Source organism: Zychaea mexicana (assembly GCF_025766255.1).
Source record: "Zychaea mexicana strain RSA 1403 chromosome Unknown BDB00scaffold_9, whole genome shotgun sequence".
NCBI classification, from domain to species: Eukaryota; Fungi; Mucoromycota; class Mucoromycetes; order Mucorales; family Lichtheimiaceae; genus Zychaea; species Zychaea mexicana.
The window spans coordinates 621,940-639,816 of NW_026516672.1; the positions used below are offsets into that span (position 1 = coordinate 621,940).

Consider the following 17,877-nt stretch of genomic DNA (forward strand, 5'->3'; position numbering starts at 1 on the left):
TAAGATGAGCTGTGATGTTCCCAGTCGTGGCTGTTATATTTAATTAATCAACTGTACAATATTGCAGGAAATATAACGAAATGAATGAAAGGAGCGGTGTATTGTAAAAAATAGAGTTATATCTTTACCTTGCTTAGTGTTCTGGAAGGAGCGCACCATAATCAGTCTTGCACCCCAGTAACCGGTGCAAGCACACCAGGGAAACTCGTCCTTTACAGAATCCTCCAGGAATATAATTGCTTGGCGTTGCTGAAGTTTGAATAAGTCTGACCAAGTTGTTGTTTCTAATAGATTATGCTTGGTGCGCATGTTGACAGCTTGGGCGTTAACAAAAGGAACAATATTTTTTTTTAAAATTGCAAGATGCGACGGATTCCACTGTTCCTTGAGCACTTTTTCGCCAAGAATTTCGTATAGGTCCCACGAGAATTGACGGGGCGCATCTTTCGAGTTAAGTGGACGCTCTACTGTTCTTTAGATGGTGAGATTCACCATCGGTTTGTCATCCGAGTTGGCGCGTGGGTAAATTGGCTAATCAGTGAATGCGGCCGCGTTTAGTCCAGGAATTTCTTCTTGCCACTGATTGCGCAATGCATCAACGCTGTACTGCAAGGAATGCACACGGTCATCAATAACCTCAAGCTTTGCTTGTAGGTCGCTAATCATGTTCTGTTGTTTTTGGGATTCTTGAAGAACGGCTGTTTTGAAATCCGCAATAGTAGCCATAAAGGTGGTAAACAAAGTTAAAGATTGATCGTTTGGTTGCGACATGGTTGCACGTTGTATGAGGCGTTGATTGGGTAGGAATTGTTTGGGGACAAAGGAGAAAAGAAAGACGCAAAACGAAAAACGAAGAAACGCGTCAGGCACTCAAGAAAATTTTCGCCTCTTCCTGACCACTCGCTTTGAATAATCTGATATATTTTAATATTTTTATATATTTTCTGCACATTAGAATATTTTCTGAATACTTTTATGCATATTTGAATATTTTTCGAATATTTTTTCCTAATGTGATTGCTGAAGAAGGCAAAGATAAAAAGCACTCCTTTTTGCTTTGAATCGGATGTATGAAAAAGCCTACTATTCATCCTAGAATATGCCCGCTCTACTGGTATTGTGTGCATTTCACTTTCCAACTTGAGAATGATAAACAAACAGCCAATAGTATCATACAAGAATACAATCCCACCCCTGGAAGACAACAAGTATATCTTGATCATGCAGAAGTTCCATGTGGTTTGGAGAACTAATCTGTGATCTCGACTTCCATAAATCGCATGGCACATGTCATATATGACAAGTATGCTATCAACAAAGCTATGACATGAGAGTAGAATCACTGTTCTTTCATATGCTGACTTTCTATATGTACTGCTAATAATGCTACATATGTACATGTGTTTTTAAAAGGTAAAAACAGGGACGGTTACCAAACAAACAATGGGTTTAGCGATTGTTTTAGTATTATCATTTACTAAACAAACATTGTATCTTATTTGATTATGTCCCGACGGCGTCAGGATATCCACGTGTATATATGCCGTATATAAAGGCGACGAGCATGTTTACCTATTGTGTATTCTGCAAGAACTATAATGAGTGATGATGCCAGAGTCACACGATATGGTAGCAGCACAGGTTACGACGTTATTGCATATTTCCAAGCTTGAGCTAGTGTTCGGTTCTTGTTATATATGAGCAATGAAATGTAGTACAGTGCAGTACTGTAGTTTAATTTAAGAACATTCACTACACAAATCTATTGTACCAAGATCATAATCTACTGTTCGTTATTTAGGCATAAAAATATAGACAGGAGCTTCTGCCATTGCTTATTTAAGCTATCAGTTTTGCTCATGGTATCGTCTCTCATATGTATGACACACCGTATGCTTCGTTTTAAAATTAACATGTTGCTGAAACCCTCTAACTATACGTTTCTGATGTACAGTCGACCCCCGTTAATTTCAAACTATAAATTCCCGATTTGTTGGTGAAAATAAAGGATTGTGAAAGTTAACGGATGCTAGGACAAACTCCCATGTACGGATATTTCTTTATCCAGACACATCTTGATGTTAAGCGGATTACCAACGCTCATGAAATTGTCACCATATGGATCATGTAATTCACATAGCCTAATATCTGATACATTTTCTGGTTGGATTGACCTTTTTTTCAATATTCTATTCTACTTGATTCTCATGATGAATCACGTAATTCACATAGCCTGTTATCCAATACATTAACCTGGCCGAATTGACCTTTTCTCCACATACACGATAGATAAAGATACACTAAATGAATAGACAATGGAAGACCAAGAAGCATCCGGTGAAACAGCGACTGCTTGCCGCCTAGCAGTACCATTGAAGACCAGAGAAAAAATTCATCATGTTGATACTGTTTCATGTTTCTTGGCCTGCGATGGACATGAAGAGATTACACAAAGTTTCCCTTCTAAGCTATGAGAGTTACGCGACAAGCTTCAAGAAAAACTGTTTGCTAGACAAAGCTTTTTAGATAGCTTTTTTTAAGTACTATTGAATATCATATTCAATCTTCACTTATGACCAACTCGACATTTGAGCTTTAGTATTATTACGCCTTTCTTTATCAAACAGCAGATTCAAAAATCCATGTATGATATGATCTCTGATTAAACAGTCATAAACTTGTAAAAATTTATAACATTATTCTTGTCCAGTCCAAATAATAGCAGAGGTATAAAACTTGATGGAGGGGGATCGTAAAACGGAAAAAGGGCTTGAAGAAATTACATTGCGTTCTCTCTTCTAGTTATTTAAGGATCATCTTCGAGTTTATCTTCCAATTCTTCTTGCCGATCGCCATGGTCGTCGTGATCTGGCTCATCTGATTCACGATGCTCTTCTCCATCTTCTTCCTCGCGTCTCTTCTCTTTAGCAGAGGTACTTTTACCTCCACCCAAACCTTGAACGTTGCCAACAACAGCTTGAGCCTTGACTGCACCAAGACCGGCATCGTGTCCTCCGGCTACGGCAGCCTTTTCAGTATTGGGGGCCTGACCATTAGCTATTACAAATTAATGAGCAATAATTGTCGGGTATTGTGTTAGTAATCATTTACGCGAGCTTTCTGTCAGAGAAAAAGGCAAGAAGGGGGATGTTTTTTGGAGATAGTTACCGGATGATTCAGCAAGAACCAAAGTTGCAGAGAAAAGCGCCAAAGCAGCTACTGAGAGTAAAAAACGCATTATGGATGAGGAAATGTTTTTTGTAGTGAAGAAGAAAAAGCAAAGCTACTTAGAAGTGTCAGGCTTTTATATACTCGCCGCAAAACACAATAGAATGTTATCAGCAAATAATACTTTGTGAAGAGTTTCCCCATTCTCTCTTGAGCTCTGTTCTCCCCCACCCCCACCTCCCGGACCGCCTACCCCTTTTCACTTCTCCGTGCTTCTTAAGAGTACATAAAGGGAGAGACAAATAAGGTTAGTGCAATACATACTTGAGCCAAACATGTTTTCTCTCCTTATTGCTGCTGCATCATGTATAAAGCTAAGGGACAGAAGAGACAGCAGAGGCAGTAGAGGCAGCAGAAGTGAAAGCAGATAAAGGAGAACGTGCATGTCGAGGGACAAAAGATGAAACGTCTTCGTGTCAAACTATATAATATTGAAAGCCTAGGCTATATTAGAAAAATAGGCAGCTATTCATGAAGAAATATATATGATAAAGAAATGATTATGAAGGGTATGGTGGAAATTACCATCCTTTTGCGTTTTGCTAGAAGTTTTAAAAGTACCAATAGGCAAAGCTTCACTTAATAGGCTTAAATCTTTGAAGGTTGTGTGTATCATCTTGAGCAGCCACATGTGTATTTATTGAGTGTACACTGACAGAATTGAGAGTGTAGGTAGGGAGTTGGCATAGAAATTTTAGAAATTATTTATGAGTGGGGCCACCGCTCTTCGTCTATTGTATATTTGAACGATTTTCTTTTCATCAAGCAATTTTTCACTATGTGTTTGTTGCATAAAGAGCGTACTTATAAACAGCAGTGATGTCGCTTACAGAATATATGCACTGGTAATTTTGCTCTAGACAGCCCCTCGACAGAAAAGGTTCATTCACACATTTTCCTTTTCGCGCTTCTTTTTCGGCAAAGACTACAAAGTGTGTATTTATGCGTATTTATCTCTTATCTATCAGTTAGGCGACAAATTTTTCATCATCCATACTCCTTGTTTCAAACCGCAGCAGTTTTTAACTCCTAACACTTATCATCCATCTCTGAGAAAACCAAACACCTATTTTTACTACAGCAAAGACATCGAAATCCAGCTTTGGAAAAGATAGATCAGGAGACACATTTTTTTAGAGGACCAAGACCCAAATACAAGAGAAGTACTGTTAAGAAATGCAATAAAAGCGGGAAGTCGGGATACAGTAGATGGAAGAGCACTGGGTCGCCGGAAACACAGGAGACACATTTATACTTGATCAGTGACAAAAATTGGACGGTAACTGTACTGTGTGTAGCGAAAAGGACTAAAATCGTACTGTATGTTGTGTTTACAAAAGTCGCACTGCATGTTTTGCATTATCCAGGCAGATTCATTCGATATTCATATAAGCTAGCGCACTAATATTGCTAGTGATATCATTACATCATCCATCTGAATTGTAAAAAAGTCGACACAGATTGCTGATGATGATGTTTGTTTTTCTATTATATGTATGTGTAATTTATATTTATTGAAGAGAATATTTACATCAATCGCAGCATGCACACCATTGAGACAGCAAGTAGATAGATAATTAGTTATAGCATGAGACTTTCTCTATGTAGATACACATCAGTGTTAATCCCTCTCATCCTCGTCTTCTTCATCCTCGTTCTCGTCCCTTTCATCTTCATCAGCCTCGTTTTCATCTTTCTCATTCTCGTCCTCGTCTTTTTCATTTTCATCCCGTTCGTTTTCATCAGCCTCGTCATGTGCCCGCCTCTTGTACAGCGTTTGCGAGGCGCCAGTTAGAGAAGCAGATTGTTGTTGAAGATTGCTCTGAACGATTGATGCTGATTTGGAAACACCGCCTTGGGTGCATGATTGATCGGCGGACGATCCACATCCCCGGGTAGTAGGTAGTGCATAGGCCGTCATGGCCGAGGAAAGCATGAGAGCTGCAATTGATAGAGAAATGAGGCGGTGCATGTTTAATGTAATGTGCGGTTTAGTGTGATGATAGTAGTTATGGTAGTAGCCGTATATTATTCTCGGGAAAGAAACAAGAAAATGACCCTTGCTTTTATAGCTGATTCCTTAAACAAGCGGGATCTAGTGTGTCTGTATTCCGCACTGCTATGCAGCAATTCATTGTACATGCTGTATACTTATCATCATTAAGGAAGTGGCCAGCAGCATTATGAATAAAAAGAAACCGAAGAGTTCTATTTGCGGGTACAGTTTTTCTAGCCAGGGATTCCAATTAGGGGAAGCTGGATTGGGTTAAGTAATATGCACATACGCCATTCAAATTTCGGGGAAAGCTCTCTTTGACGTAAATAATACTGTCGTCTGATAATTATGCTGATATTGGTGTATTCAGCTGTCAATCATATACTCCAGTATGCAAAAATGGTTTAGCAGATATCAGAGCACATATTATGATTGATCGTTTTTGATGTTGATAGTGAAACTAAGATCGTCAAGGTTTTGCTGGATGTAAGCGATGGCTGAATATGTGCATGATGATGGAAAACGGCATGCAGGAAGCAGTAAATTCCGGAGAGGATCCAGACACTCCTCTCATATTTATCTCAAGGAGATACATCAGCAAAAACGTGCGTATAATCAATCAGTGCATTGGATCAGACGATTTGAGACATCAAAATAGAAACCCGCTGTAAAAATCGCATGATGTATGTATAGATTGTGTGCAACAGAATTGTTTTACTTGACGGCTTTCATGTCTGACTATAAGCATGTCACGGCAGAGTGTGTATCGCCGATCTTGTTTCGAAAGGAATGCGATGAATCTTATCATCAGTTTTAGCAGGTACCGGATCATGCAGTATATTAAGGTTCATCTCGCTCCCTTGAACCCCACCCCTTTCTGTCGCTCGCTGCCCTTTTGAATCTTTTTTTTTTTCGTAGAGATATAGTATTTAGTTGTGGGTAGCTGCAGTAATGTTGATTTCTTACAACTGTTAGAGAAGCATCCTCAGAATTCTTCTATCGATTTTTTCTCATCCTATGCTGCATTCCCTGCAGCACTTTTTTCGGCACTGAGCACCTGTGATAGTAGGTGATACTGTAATAGCTATAATTAATTATCAAACCCCTATCATTTCAGGCGGATGGACCTAAAGACTTGTTATATGGCTTCTGCGCATATTTGAAGAAAGGGTAAAATGTATTTTTCTCTATGTACCAATGCGTTGGTAAGTTTACGTTACTCCATAACGTGCTGCTGCTACTTAAGTACCTCCCCATCGTTTTATGTGAGTATATATCTTTGCCTTTGTATTGATTATATTATGTGCGAAAGTAGTCTCCTTTATAAACTTATTCTAATACAGGTCCATTATGTCGAAATACACCAAATGGGGTACTATTGTACATCTCAAGGAAACCGGAGTACTTAATGCACGGATCGGTTCAAGGAGAATTGTGGATTGCGCAGGTAGCGGAGTTCAGGATATGCCATCATTTCGGTTGAAGAAGACTTAAGCGTAAAATTCATGTGTAAAACGCCACCATGCATCATCTTCCGGATCCGTTACAGTATGCATTTACGTTTTCCAGCAATTACATACACTAACTATGCATGATATGTACAGATAAATTGAATGATTAATAGAATTTATTATAACAAATTTTTTTCGCATTAAATGGAAAGAGCAACAAAGCGAAAGAGAACAGTATGTAGTATTGAAACATAGTAAGGAACAAATGGATGACAGAGACAAGTTTACCACTCGTCTTCATCCGAATACACTTCTTCACCGCGCTTTCTGCGCTCCATACGCTCCTTCTTCTTTTTACGCAGTTCTTTGGAGCTCAACTTCTCCTTCTTCTTGACAGCCTTGATTGTATTTCCTTGAGCATCGACCATATCCTCTTGCTCTTCTTCCTTGACTACTGTTGTACCTTGACCGGATACCCAATTGTGTCCGGAAGCGACAAGATTACCATCGTCAACCTTCCATACTTCAGAACAAAGTGCCTCTGAGAACTCTCGGTTGTGAGTAACAATCACGACACCGCCGCCGTACTCGCGAATCGCACTTGCCAGCGCACCCAGTGATTCACGGTCCAGGTAGTTGGTCGGTTCGTCCAACACCAGCATATGTGGTCTGTTCCACATGGCAGCACCTATCACGAGCTTGACCTTTTGTCCACCCGAAAGACCACGAATACGCGAGTGAGTGGCAAACTCTGGCTCCAAGCCGACTTCGGTCAAGTGTTTTTCAATTTCCTTAGCAGTCAAAGGTCGAGTCAAGCCCATCTTGTGGGCTTCTTGAGCATCGACCTCTGCAATCTTTTTACCGAAACCCATGGCCTCGAGTCGATTGCGCGGGATCCAGCTGTTTTCAATAGACGACTTGCCAACCCAATGGACTTCGTACTCGTAGCTCTGCTTCAGCTTGCGCCGACCCACAATTTCTTCCACCACGCGCTTTTCACCATCGATCACGAACGCTTGTGACATTTGCTTCTCCTCCTCTTCGGTGACGACACGATCGACCTTTTCGAGTTCTTCACGGTCTTCACCGGTAGCATAACGCCACTGGATATATTCATTAGGAGTGATATCCAAATGCTTTTCAATGTGGTGGAAGGCGTGCTGGGCGACATAGGCAATGCGCAAGTTGGGATGCTTCCAGACAGTACCGCTCTGAGGCTCGACTTCGCCCGTCAGCAGCTTGATCAGCGTAGACTTGCCGGCGCCGTTGGGACCGATGACAGCAACACGGCTCGAAAGTGAGCATTGCATGGTGATGTTTTTGAGCTGCTTGCGCGAGCTACCAGGATACTGAAAGTCGACATCCTTCATCTTGAGAATAGCACGTTCCTTGGTCTTAACACCTTCGAGATAACCTGGTTCAGGGAACCGGAAAGTAATCTGTGCAGCTTCAAGCGAGTAATACGACTGAGCGCGAGGCACTTTTTTTACGAATTCAGATAAGTTGCCCTTGTAGCGCTTGAGCTTGTAGTTTCCTTCGTAGTGAATAATGTCCGAGCAGACATGATCCAAGAAACCAGAGTCGTGGGATACAATGATGGATGTGACATGCTTGAGTCCGAGCAAATAGTTTTCAAGCCACGCGACATTGACAACGTCCAAGTGGTTGGTTGGCTCGTCCAGCAACAGAATATCAGCATTCATAAGCATAGCACGCGCCAGAGCAAGCTTCATCTTCCAGCCACCAGAGAGCGAGCCAATGTTTTGGTACTTGACCATGTCTTCGCTAAAACCGTAGTCTCTCAAAATCTTGGCAATCTCATCCTTGTTGCTGTATTCGACGCCCTTGGATTGGGCAATAAAGTCGACCAGCCCAGTATCGGCTTCGGAGCCATCAATGTCATGTTCGACATACACGGTTTTCAATACCGACTTGGGAGGAAAGCCTTCCAGCTGTTCGTTTGCAATCGCACGCATCAACGTTGACTTGCCGCATCCGTTGGGCCCACATAAACCGTAGCGACGGCCTCGCTTGAGCTTCAATGCAGTGCGGTTCAGCAGAATTTTGGCACCGTAGGCAAGGGAGAATTCGCAGTTGCACAGCTCTTCGCCTTCGTCGTCGTCTTCTTCTTCGCCGGTATGTACTGCGACCGCCTCTTCGCAATGTGACAACGCAGCTAAAGCGAGCTTTTCGGATTCCTTTTCTTGTTCCTCTCCCCAGTCACCGGACTCACGACCAGAAACGAGTAGCCACGTGCCAGCATGAGGAGCGATCGCATCCACCCACGATTTCTTGCTAAAATCCTTGGCTAAAGACAATGCCACAGCGAGCTCGACCATGTACTTTCGTACAGGTGCCCAAAAACCATCAAGCTTGGTTGGCATCAAGTGATCCAATGTCTTTGTCACCTTGTCGCGCTTTTCTGTGATACTCAATACAGTCTGTTCGCCACCACCGACGCGTTTCAGAGTGGCCAAAGCCTTTTCCACCTGACTACGGCATTCGGGATCAGCGACAACATCCTTGACATTGTCCAAAGCAGGGAGAAGAACAGGCAAGAAAGGTGCGGCCACATCTGGGTCGTCGACGAGCTTACTCATGTTGTCGATGATCACGGCCGATTTGCGCTTGATAGCTGTTTGTCGCTCGCGTAAGCCACGAGCAAGCAAGGGTACCATGAGTGCGAGCGTGGCAGCATCGACTTCTTGAACAAATGTAGTCGCACCGAGCTGGTGAATTGTTTCTGGTACATTGTCTGGATGGTTGATACACTCGATCACAGCGGGGATGAATCGTTCAATATCCTTGTTATCCAAGAGATTACAGCAGGTGCTCATGCACTTTGTTGCGGCCTTCTTGACCTCAGCCTTGGTGTCCCACATGCAGTCGGACACGATCGGGATGATGTCTGGAATACACGCCAGCAATTGCATGGGATTTTTCTGGGCAAGCTCCTCGATGATTTTCAAGGATAGCATCTTTGTCGGCCACTTGCGCGAGTTTTCAAGACCACCAAAACAGACATGAATGATGGGTCGGGTTGCCGTGGGATTTAGATGTGTTACCAGTCTCATGGCAAGCTCTACAGCCGTATCCTTGGTCTTTTGCTGCTTGTCGCCTTGAAGGTCCAAGAGAGGAGCAATCAAGGTGGCCAAATGTGGCTCGAGTTGGCCATGAAGCACGTCGTTTGAATCGATCAAAAAGTTGACGGTGTCCATGGCTGCAAGAACTTGCGGTGACTTGATCTTTTTAGCAAACAGCTCGGACGACACAGCGCTATACAAGTGGCAGGTCTTGAGTGCGCGCACACCATAGTTGTTGGCATACTCAGCCGCTTGCTGGGCATAGGTTTGTCGCTCGTCGTCACTTTGAGCCGAGAAAAGCTTCTTGAGTAACTCTTTCGCATCATTGGCTTCCTTCTCACCAATGCGAATGCGTTTCGTCTTCATAAGTTGGGCAAGGGAGCGAAGCTTGCTTTCATCAGCTGCTGCTGCTGCGCCTGTGGCCGTGCTCGTACCAGGTTGAAATGACATAACGTTGAAGAGAAATGAACCAAGAACGAGTCAATTGCTATGGCATTGGTATTTTTTATAGTTCGAGGTTTTCGAAATCTGAAACCCCTGCTATCGCTGTCGTGCGTTGCATAATAGCAACGACACACTCTCTCTCTGTGTGTATCGATAGTAGTTTCCAAAAATAGCATAGACAAAATTACGTTGACAATGTATAAAATATATATAGTCCAAATGATGCTTTGTATAGAGAGATCATTTGTCGTTTTGATTATTATTCTGGTCCATCATGATTGTGTAGATTGCGTTGGCTATACCGCTCTCGAGGCCAAGTTCACTAAGAAAATTATCCGAAGGTTTTCTATTTATAGTACCCGCGCGCTTGACAGCTGGCGGGGTCACTGTTGTGGTGGCGGATGGAGTATTGGTCGTAGGTGCTGGTGCTGGTGCTGATGGTGCTTGTGAAGAAGATGTTTCGGATGAGTTTGTCAGAGTATTATTAGTGGCCGTAGTAGTGGATGACGAAGGTGGTGTGTTTGTTGCTGACGAAGTCGAGGGCGTGGGCGTAGATATAGAGGATGACATGACGGGGACAACTACTTCATATTCGACGCGACCGTACGTGATCGCTGTCTTTGGATGATCCAATTGCCCTTTTTTGCTACTATTGCTTCCACTACTGGTGCTATGTTGAGGATGAGCAGATCGCGCGTTGCTGCTGTGGCTATGCTGGTCGTCGTCGACAATGTATGATGGAGGTGTTGGCCGTGGCGCTGGTCGTGGTGACGTAAACGCTGTTGATTGCGCTTGTGATGGAATGAATGGCTTGTTATCCTTTACATGCTTCAACACAAATACCGGATTTTGTTTCGCCTCCTTTAATTTTTGCGATATCCTTAGCGGTTTTTCATCGTATCCCAACGCTCGTTCTACAAGCATTCTCAATAAGAGTCGTTGCAGACACGGAAGATTATAAAACTAGCAACAGGTTACCTTGCATGTTATCATGACTACCGTACTGGATCCACAAGGAATACTGCTGCCAGTCGTCCATGACGTTATATTTTTTCAACGCAGAAGTGATAACTTTGGAGCACGGATCATCTAGCAAAAGCCGTACATTTTTGGATGACTCTAGCTCGACTTTGGAGCTGTTGGATAACTTCTCGCCGTATACTTTGATAGCGCCGCCATCGTTTATCGTCACGCTCGGCGAGTATTTGAGCTGATGATGAGGCTGCGTAAAAAATGATAAACACAAATGACCAACTTTTGTCAAATCACAGCGCTGAAGGAATGTCAATTACCTCGTCGCTCGGGGTTCTTGAACAGGATGATTTGTCGTGGTGTGACGAGGAAGAAGATGTGGCGCCATTGTTGAAATAGTCTGTTGCTGCGTGTAACGTTGAAGTAGGAGGAGTCAGCAGGTGCCCTGACTTGTGCTGCACGCCATTTACAAAATGAGAGTGGCTTTTTTGCATGATAGGCGGTGTCGAAGGTGATTTGTCGATCTCAAACGTAGGAAGAGGCTGTATAACCATTGAATCATTCATAAATCGCTTGATCGTAGTATTATTCGCTCCAAGGCAACTCTTCTTTCTTTTATTCTTGTTACCTTTTTATCCTTGAACATTCGATTCATTTCTTCACGTAGTCGGTGTAATTCATAAGTCACTCGGCCGAAGTCTTCGGTAAGTTGTTTTAAATGTCCATCTAGGATAGACATACACATGAGTATGTGATTCTTCCTCACGCCTGAGGCATGGATTACTCACCTCGTTCTTGAAATGCAGCCTCGATTTTTCGATAATCAGCCATCCCGTTTTGTCCGAGCCAATCCTATATGCGTATTGAATGCCGTTCCACATAGACAACATACATATTAATGAGTATCCACAACAAGTTATTCAAACAAAATATGCTCAGTGATATGTTACATTTTCATATAAAACAGCTATCGTCCGTTTGTTTCGGGTTTAAGTTACAAATTAATACACTTAGAACGTTTTTTTCTTACAAAATAATAACAATATGACTTACTCGGAGGAACGTAATCCCATTCGTTTAACGGTATGCGCCAAAGGGCTTTGAGGGTATATATGTGTTTAAGAATGTCCATTCGCTGTCCAACCGAGTGCATGGATAAATCCTTGAGCGTTTCGTGATCAAGATTGATTAAAACATCTCCAGTGATGCCGTGTTCTATTTTGCGAGAAAACAGCAACTGAGTGAGCCATTTTAATATAAACAATGGGGTTCGATAACAGAAATACCTTTGAATTGCTTTTCATAAGCCGAGTATCCTATTGATGCCAACCATTTGTTCACCTTGTTCTCATCCCACTGAAGCACATTCTCCATATTGTTTTAACCTAAAACCAGACAAGTGTGTTCGAGTCGTTCAGGGTCGGAGTGCTGCCTATTTGCTATTTTAGTGGTTTTTTATTTGGCAGGCTGCTGGGTGCTTTAAATCGTTTCTCTCTCTCGCATTTTATTTTATCAACGACGAGCCATGCGGCGCTCAGTACCACCACCACCTCCCACACGAGGAACTCCTCCACCTTCTTCACCTGCTACGAACAACAACGCCAGTGGAAGCAACATGGAATCCCCACACTTGCGATTGAGCACGATTCCTGTTCAGTCAACGTATGCCTCCTTTGACGTCGAGATTCCCGAGCCTCCACAAACCGAAGCGGGCAAATGGACTTTCCATTCGCAAAAGGATTTCCCACCACCTCCACCATTCGAAAAAAAGCTGCGACGATACCCCACAGGAGCAGAAACTGGCTGTTGTAAGTGAAGCTTTCTGCAGAATGTTTCAATGTACTGTGTGATATAAGTAGTGATGTGATATAGTGCTAACTGGTGCTTTCAATTAGCCATACCCATCGACCTTTCACACTTGACCGCTTACAATTAACTTTTGATATCCGCACCACCACAAACCTTTTTCGATTGTTTTCGGTCAAGATTTTAGCTCATCAAGCTTCTAGACACCCTCTGTTAAATGCTCACACGCGCCATTTATTTTACGATCAGAATAAACTTTACTATGCACACGCTGTCCCTCTCTTTTGAGTACAATAGGATTGATTTGAGCTTTGAGGCTGCTAATTGAAGAGCGCGATCTGAACGATAAATGACGAACGAGCTTTTTTTTTTGGAGAACTGACATCCCTGGGGTTACCAGAGCATGCTGTCCGCTTAACCCAGTATTATAACATACATCCAGAAACTGATCTTGTTCCGAGAAGGTCAGGACAGCGTGTTTGGTCCGGCGAATAGCCAGCGATGGATGATTCTTATGGGACGGTACATATGGTATTGTCTGACGATTCTTTAGGGTTGTCTTCCTTCTTGAATGTCCATAGTTTGATGCAGATCTTGCTGGCTTGGTGGTCTGTACTCCGTATTGATGCCTTGGTAAAGGCCGTGCGGTCTTGATTGTCCGGCATGGACTAGCGACTCATGGTGGTAGAGAACAAAAAGGAAAGAGAGAAACCACGAGTGTGTACCATGTGTACTGACCAGAGGAGCTGGTGTGCCAAGCCTTGAATAGATAATGACCATTCATAGAATAGAGTCTTGCACGAACAGAATAATGACTATAGTAAAAGTCTTATAGTGGGAATGAATACATAAGCCCTCAACCATTGACCGCGCCCCCCAATCCGCCCCATCCAATCCAACAAAAAGAACAAGCGCATTTTTTCAAATAAGCAAGGTATTAGAAACAGAAGGCGAGCCAATTATAAAGCATCCCGATAGAAGTCTTATGAACTATAGAACAAAGAAACAAAACATTCAGCATTTTTGACAAACTCTCTCTCATATCACAGCCACTGAAGCCATCACCATCCTAATTTCAACACCAACCAGTAGAAGCACGTATTCACTGTCAATCCTTACACCAGCTGTGAAGCATTGGAGACCGCCGTCCGTTTCGTGTAATCGCCACTGTCCATCCAATAATCCATCCCCCTTTTCTTTCCAGCCCACTCCTTCCTTTGCTGAGAATTTGCAGGTTGAAAGACGGGTAAGACTGATATTAGATGCCAAGGAGCAGGATAATCAACCTAGCCCTTGAGATATGATGAGAGAAGAAGAATAAAGGAACAATCAGGAAGCTTGTTGAAAGTTGAGCTAAGTGGGGATCGGAAGGAAGTAAGGGTAAAGAGTAAGTATGAGGGAAGCAAGTGTTTTTGGAACGTTGCATTTACCGTTTAGTGCTATACGATGATGGCACATTATACCATAGTAGTAGGCACAGGCAAACTTGACAGCAACAAGGGCAACAAAAGAGGACGAACATGACTATGAGAAACGGCAGCTTGGAGAAGATGATCACGACAGCAGACCTATTCCTTGGCATCAAAGGATGATTGCCTTGCTTGAAAAACAAGGAAAGTGCAGTTTCTTTGTATGTGCATTTTGATTGAAAAGAATGCTTGTGGTATTCGTAAAGAAGAAGAGAAGGCAAGAGATGCGATAAACGGGCTTCAGAAGTTTGATTATAGAGTCTCCATCCTTTATGCATTCTGCTTCCATACCAACTGAATCATATTATGAGCCGATGACAAACGTTTGTTAGGATGACTGGTCCAGATGAAAAGGTTATGTGGGATCGAAACACGGAAGCTTTATTGACTGTCTTTTAGCATCTAGTCTCGTGTGAATGTACAAGATCCCAAAAGGCACTTCAACCAACTGAGCTCCTCTTAGAGCATATGTACCGGAACATCCGTAGTTGATAGAGCACATTACATTCTGTTGTATCAACGCGTACTTGTATGTATGTATGTATGTATTTCACTCGAAACTACGATCAAGTGAGAAAAAAAAGTAATGCTTTTGTTATGCGATATGACCAGACACGCAAACTTGTCAAGAAGCATTACAGAACAGCGGTTCACCGTTGTGTGCTAGGTCTGCAGAAAATAATAGTCTGTATCGATAAGCAGGAGACCAGAACATAACAATAAGCAGGCGAAAATCTAGGAACGAAGTCGTACACGCTTCTCACTGGAGCACGTTTTGTGTCCCCCTAGAGTATGTCATCGCCACGAGCTTCTTCTAGTTGATTGCCAAAGACTACCAGACTACATGCAAACTATCATCGAAGGACGGAAACTGTAGCGCCAAGCAATAAGCAGAACCGGCAGCTAATACCATTGTATATTACCAAAGTCTTCAATACGGAGAGCTCATAATTCAATTAGAGCAGTTGTTGTTTGTGGTACAGAGGCCTATAATAAATATGCGACACAAAATCCATGTGCATCATCAAAATTCCAAAAAAAGGGGGCGAGAGAGAGAAAAAAATACATTACAAAGGAGGTTGGTCGTGTTTCTTTTTGGTACAAAGTAGGATATAGATATGAGATAGAACGAGAAAGAAGAGGAGTTGGAGTATACGTTAATAAATGGAAGATTCTGAGCTATGCGGTCTGTTGAGAGAGGAATAAAAAAGACTAAACGTAGTAGGAGTCTGGAGAGAGGAGGAAAGCTTATATGTGGGGACGTGTGCTAATGGTGTGTGTGTGTGTGTGTGATAGCAGAGTTATTATAAGAGGCGGAGGGACGTAGTTCTGTGTATGTGTGTCTGTATATGCGTCTAGGCAATGACGACCTTGCCTTTTTCGAGGAAGCCATGTTCTCCGTCACCTCCCACAAACGCAGGGCAAATGCAGAATCGGACAATTCCGGAAGTCTTGCCCTTGACATCCACCATGGTTTCTTCATCAAACTCTTCTTCGCCTTCCTTGGTATCCAGCGTCGAAATATCAACCTCCTGTCCACGCATAGCAATAGCCAACTTCATTGCCTTGTCTACAATATCGGTCACCTTGGCATAATAGCGCTTCTCCTCATCCACACTGGCGTCGTTTTCGCGCAAGAAGGGTTCGTAAACGTCGGCCAGATCGTTGTAGATCAAATCAATAACCTTTTTTCTTTCAACCTGGCCCGCCTGATACAATTCTGTGTCCTTTCCACTCTTGGCCACAATGGCAGCCAGTTGCTGTCGAAGACGCACCGGGAACTCGGAGCCGTGGGCAGTGAGCCACTGCGTTACCGACTCATAGGCATCGTTGATTTCCAGACCAGGATACAACGGACATCGGAAGATATGCTGTACCAAGTGCTCGTGGACCAGCTTTTCTGCCAACAAGTTGATATGCGACGGCTCAAGCTCGGTGACACCGAGATGAGGCCATTTGTGTGCGAACTTGTCTGTTGCCGTCTGCTTGTCGGCCTTCTTGTTGAGGGTCATGATAATGCGCGCGATCGAGTATTTCAACAGCTTGAACGTATCGCGGATAGTGGAAAGATCGTCGTCCGTGGCTCGAATAGCGCGTGTGTGATCAAAGAATCGATGTTCGATCTGAGCATATTCTTGCTCTTGTGTCTGAACCTGACGTTTGGTTTCTTCAAGCTGGAACTGTAAGCCTTGCTTCTTTTCAGCTTCGGCCATAACTTCCTTTTGCATCCGGGCAATGGCTTGATTCACTTGCTCTAATTCGCGCAAAAGCTCTTGGGCTTCGGGCGACAGGTCTTCGCTGTTGTAGTGATTGTGCAGGTCATCGGCTGCTGCTGTGGGATCCAAGGGTCGGGCATCATCTGTTGCAGCTGCTAACATGTCGAGAACTGATGAAGGTCGAGGTTCGGGTGAATTATCGTCTAAACGAACTATGGAAAAGAGGTATTAGGGAAGTTGGATGAGCAAACTGATGAGAAAGGGAGAAGGAGAAGGCAAAAAAAGAGAAGGTGGGCTACTCGTCCTCTAACCCCCCCCCTCTTTCACTCTTGCTTTTTCGCTATATGACGCTTGTCCCTGCTTGATTATACTTTCGCTTCTGGACCTCCCCCCAAAAATAATAACCTTCCCCTGTCGTACGAACAATATATGTATAACCTACCATTACTGCTATCCACAAGCCCGCCACTTCTTTCGCCATAGTACGAAGTAGCCTGCGAGGCTGGGCGGTCGAGTGGATCCTCCTGTAACGATGCCGGGATGGATGCCCGATCCCAACCGCGTTGGCTGTTTGCTGAAGAAAATGAGCGAGGCTCTTCGCGTGGACCCGCCACTTTATGCCCATTGTCCGTGTCTTTATGTTGCTTTTTTCCAAAAAGACCGCGCATCTTATTGCCTGCATTGCCCAAATTGTTCTTTACTGTCTTTGTTCGGGTTATTGTCTTTGACGGCGCGGGCTGAGGCTGCTGCTGTTGCTGGTGTTGGTGATGACTCTCTCTAAAGTTGGCTTCACTGTTGGGAATGCCTTCATGCGGAGGCGGATGTGGTGGAAAGCTGCTCGACATGGTGCATATGTTTTAAACACTTGAAAAAATAAAAGTAAAAGGGAGAAAAGGGCTGGTTTCGAGAAAGCACAAAGGTACACAACGAAACAGGGAAAGGCTTTAAATTTGTAAAAATAGCCTGTCGGCCAATAGCGTTGCATTTCACTAAAAGAGGATCGTCGGGAACGAAATAAGTTATTGTGCCTGGATGTCGCGCTTCACTCGAGAAGGTGTGTGTTCCCAAATCCGCCGACGTGTTTGTCTTGTTTTTCACCTCGCTGAATCATCATGGTTCCAGACACATTCCATGTCATTACTAACTTTGGAAATACATAGCCTCATCTGTTATGCAGTAGTACCCATGGTGATAAATGCGGTTGCCAAGATG

The 17,877-nt window shown here is 43.4% G+C and overlaps 5 protein-coding genes across 5 annotated transcripts; 1 reads left to right on the forward strand and 4 right to left on the reverse strand.

The window, feature by feature from the left end:
- Nucleotides 1-2,704: 2,704 nt before the first annotated feature.
- BDB00DRAFT_804975 (uncharacterized protein) lies at nt 2,705-3,248 on the reverse strand. Its single transcript, XM_053122148.1, has 2 exons — nt 3,169-3,248; nt 2,705-3,057 (listed from the first exon to the last, which is right to left on the reverse strand). The coding sequence occupies exons 1-2, from the start codon at nt 3,236-3,238 to the stop codon at nt 2,807-2,809; spliced, it is 321 nt and encodes a 106-aa protein (XP_052983797.1). The 5' UTR covers nt 3,239-3,248; the 3' UTR covers nt 2,705-2,806.
- A 1,555-nt stretch (nt 3,249-4,803) lies between these two features.
- On the reverse strand, nt 4,804-5,250 carry BDB00DRAFT_804976 (uncharacterized protein). Its single transcript, XM_053122149.1, has one exon. It carries the CDS (start codon nt 5,198-5,200, stop codon nt 4,850-4,852), a length of 351 nt encoding a protein of 116 aa, XP_052983798.1. The 5' UTR covers nt 5,201-5,250; the 3' UTR covers nt 4,804-4,849.
- A 1,579-nt stretch (nt 5,251-6,829) lies between these two features.
- BDB00DRAFT_936333 (uncharacterized protein) lies at nt 6,830-12,665 on the reverse strand. Its single transcript, XM_053129227.1, has 9 exons — nt 12,461-12,665; nt 12,228-12,389; nt 12,125-12,141; nt 11,963-12,026; nt 11,803-11,900; nt 11,495-11,716; nt 11,181-11,424; nt 10,562-10,960; nt 6,830-10,174 (listed from the first exon to the last, which is right to left on the reverse strand). Exons 1-9 carry the CDS (start codon nt 12,546-12,548, stop codon nt 6,960-6,962), a joined length of 4,509 nt encoding a protein of 1,502 aa, XP_052983799.1. The 5' UTR covers nt 12,549-12,665; the 3' UTR covers nt 6,830-6,959.
- Nucleotides 12,666-12,789: 124 nt separating this feature from the next.
- Nucleotides 12,790-13,110, forward strand: BDB00DRAFT_756600 (uncharacterized protein; the record flags this gene model as incomplete). Its single annotated transcript, XM_053118916.1, has 2 exons — nt 12,790-12,982; nt 13,070-13,110. The coding sequence occupies 2 exons, from the start codon at nt 12,790-12,792 to the stop codon at nt 13,108-13,110; spliced, it is 234 nt and encodes a 77-aa protein (XP_052983800.1).
- Nucleotides 13,111-15,804: 2,694 nt separating this feature from the next.
- Nucleotides 15,805-17,408, reverse strand: BDB00DRAFT_750975 (uncharacterized protein; the record flags this gene model as incomplete). The annotated part of the gene is made up of 2 exons (XM_053118615.1): nt 15,805-16,742; nt 17,225-17,408. Coding segments are annotated over 2 exons (1,122 nt in total), but the record flags the coding sequence as incomplete, so codon positions are not given.
- Nucleotides 17,409-17,877: the final 469 nt, after the last annotated feature.

What these genes read in the sequence shown, in the direction of transcription:
- BDB00DRAFT_804975 (XM_053122148.1), bottom strand. Translation starts at nt 3,238, where the DNA reads ATGCGTTTTTTACTCTCAGTAGCTGCTTTGGCGCTTTTCTCTGCAACT. An exon ending in GGTTCTTGCTGAATCATCCG is followed by an intron (nt 3,058 to 3,168) that starts GTAACTATCTCC and finishes AATTTGTAATAG; the next exon opens with CTAATGGTCAGGCCCCCAAT.
- BDB00DRAFT_804976 (XM_053122149.1), bottom strand. Translation starts at nt 5,200, where the DNA reads ATGCACCGCCTCATTTCTCTATCAATTGCAGCTCTCATGCTTTCCTCG.
- BDB00DRAFT_936333 (XM_053129227.1), bottom strand. Translation starts at nt 12,548, where the DNA reads ATGGAGAATGTGCTTCAGTGGGATGAGAACAAGGTGAACAAATGGTTG. An exon ending in TTATGAAAAGCAATTCAAAG is followed by an intron (nt 12,390 to 12,460) that starts GTATTTCTGTTA and finishes CTCGCAAAATAG; the next exon opens with AACACGGCATCACTGGAGAT. An exon ending in CAAGAACCCCGAGCGACGAG is followed by an intron (nt 11,425 to 11,494) that starts GTAATTGACATT and finishes TTTTTTACGCAG; the next exon opens with CCTCATCATCAGCTCAAATA.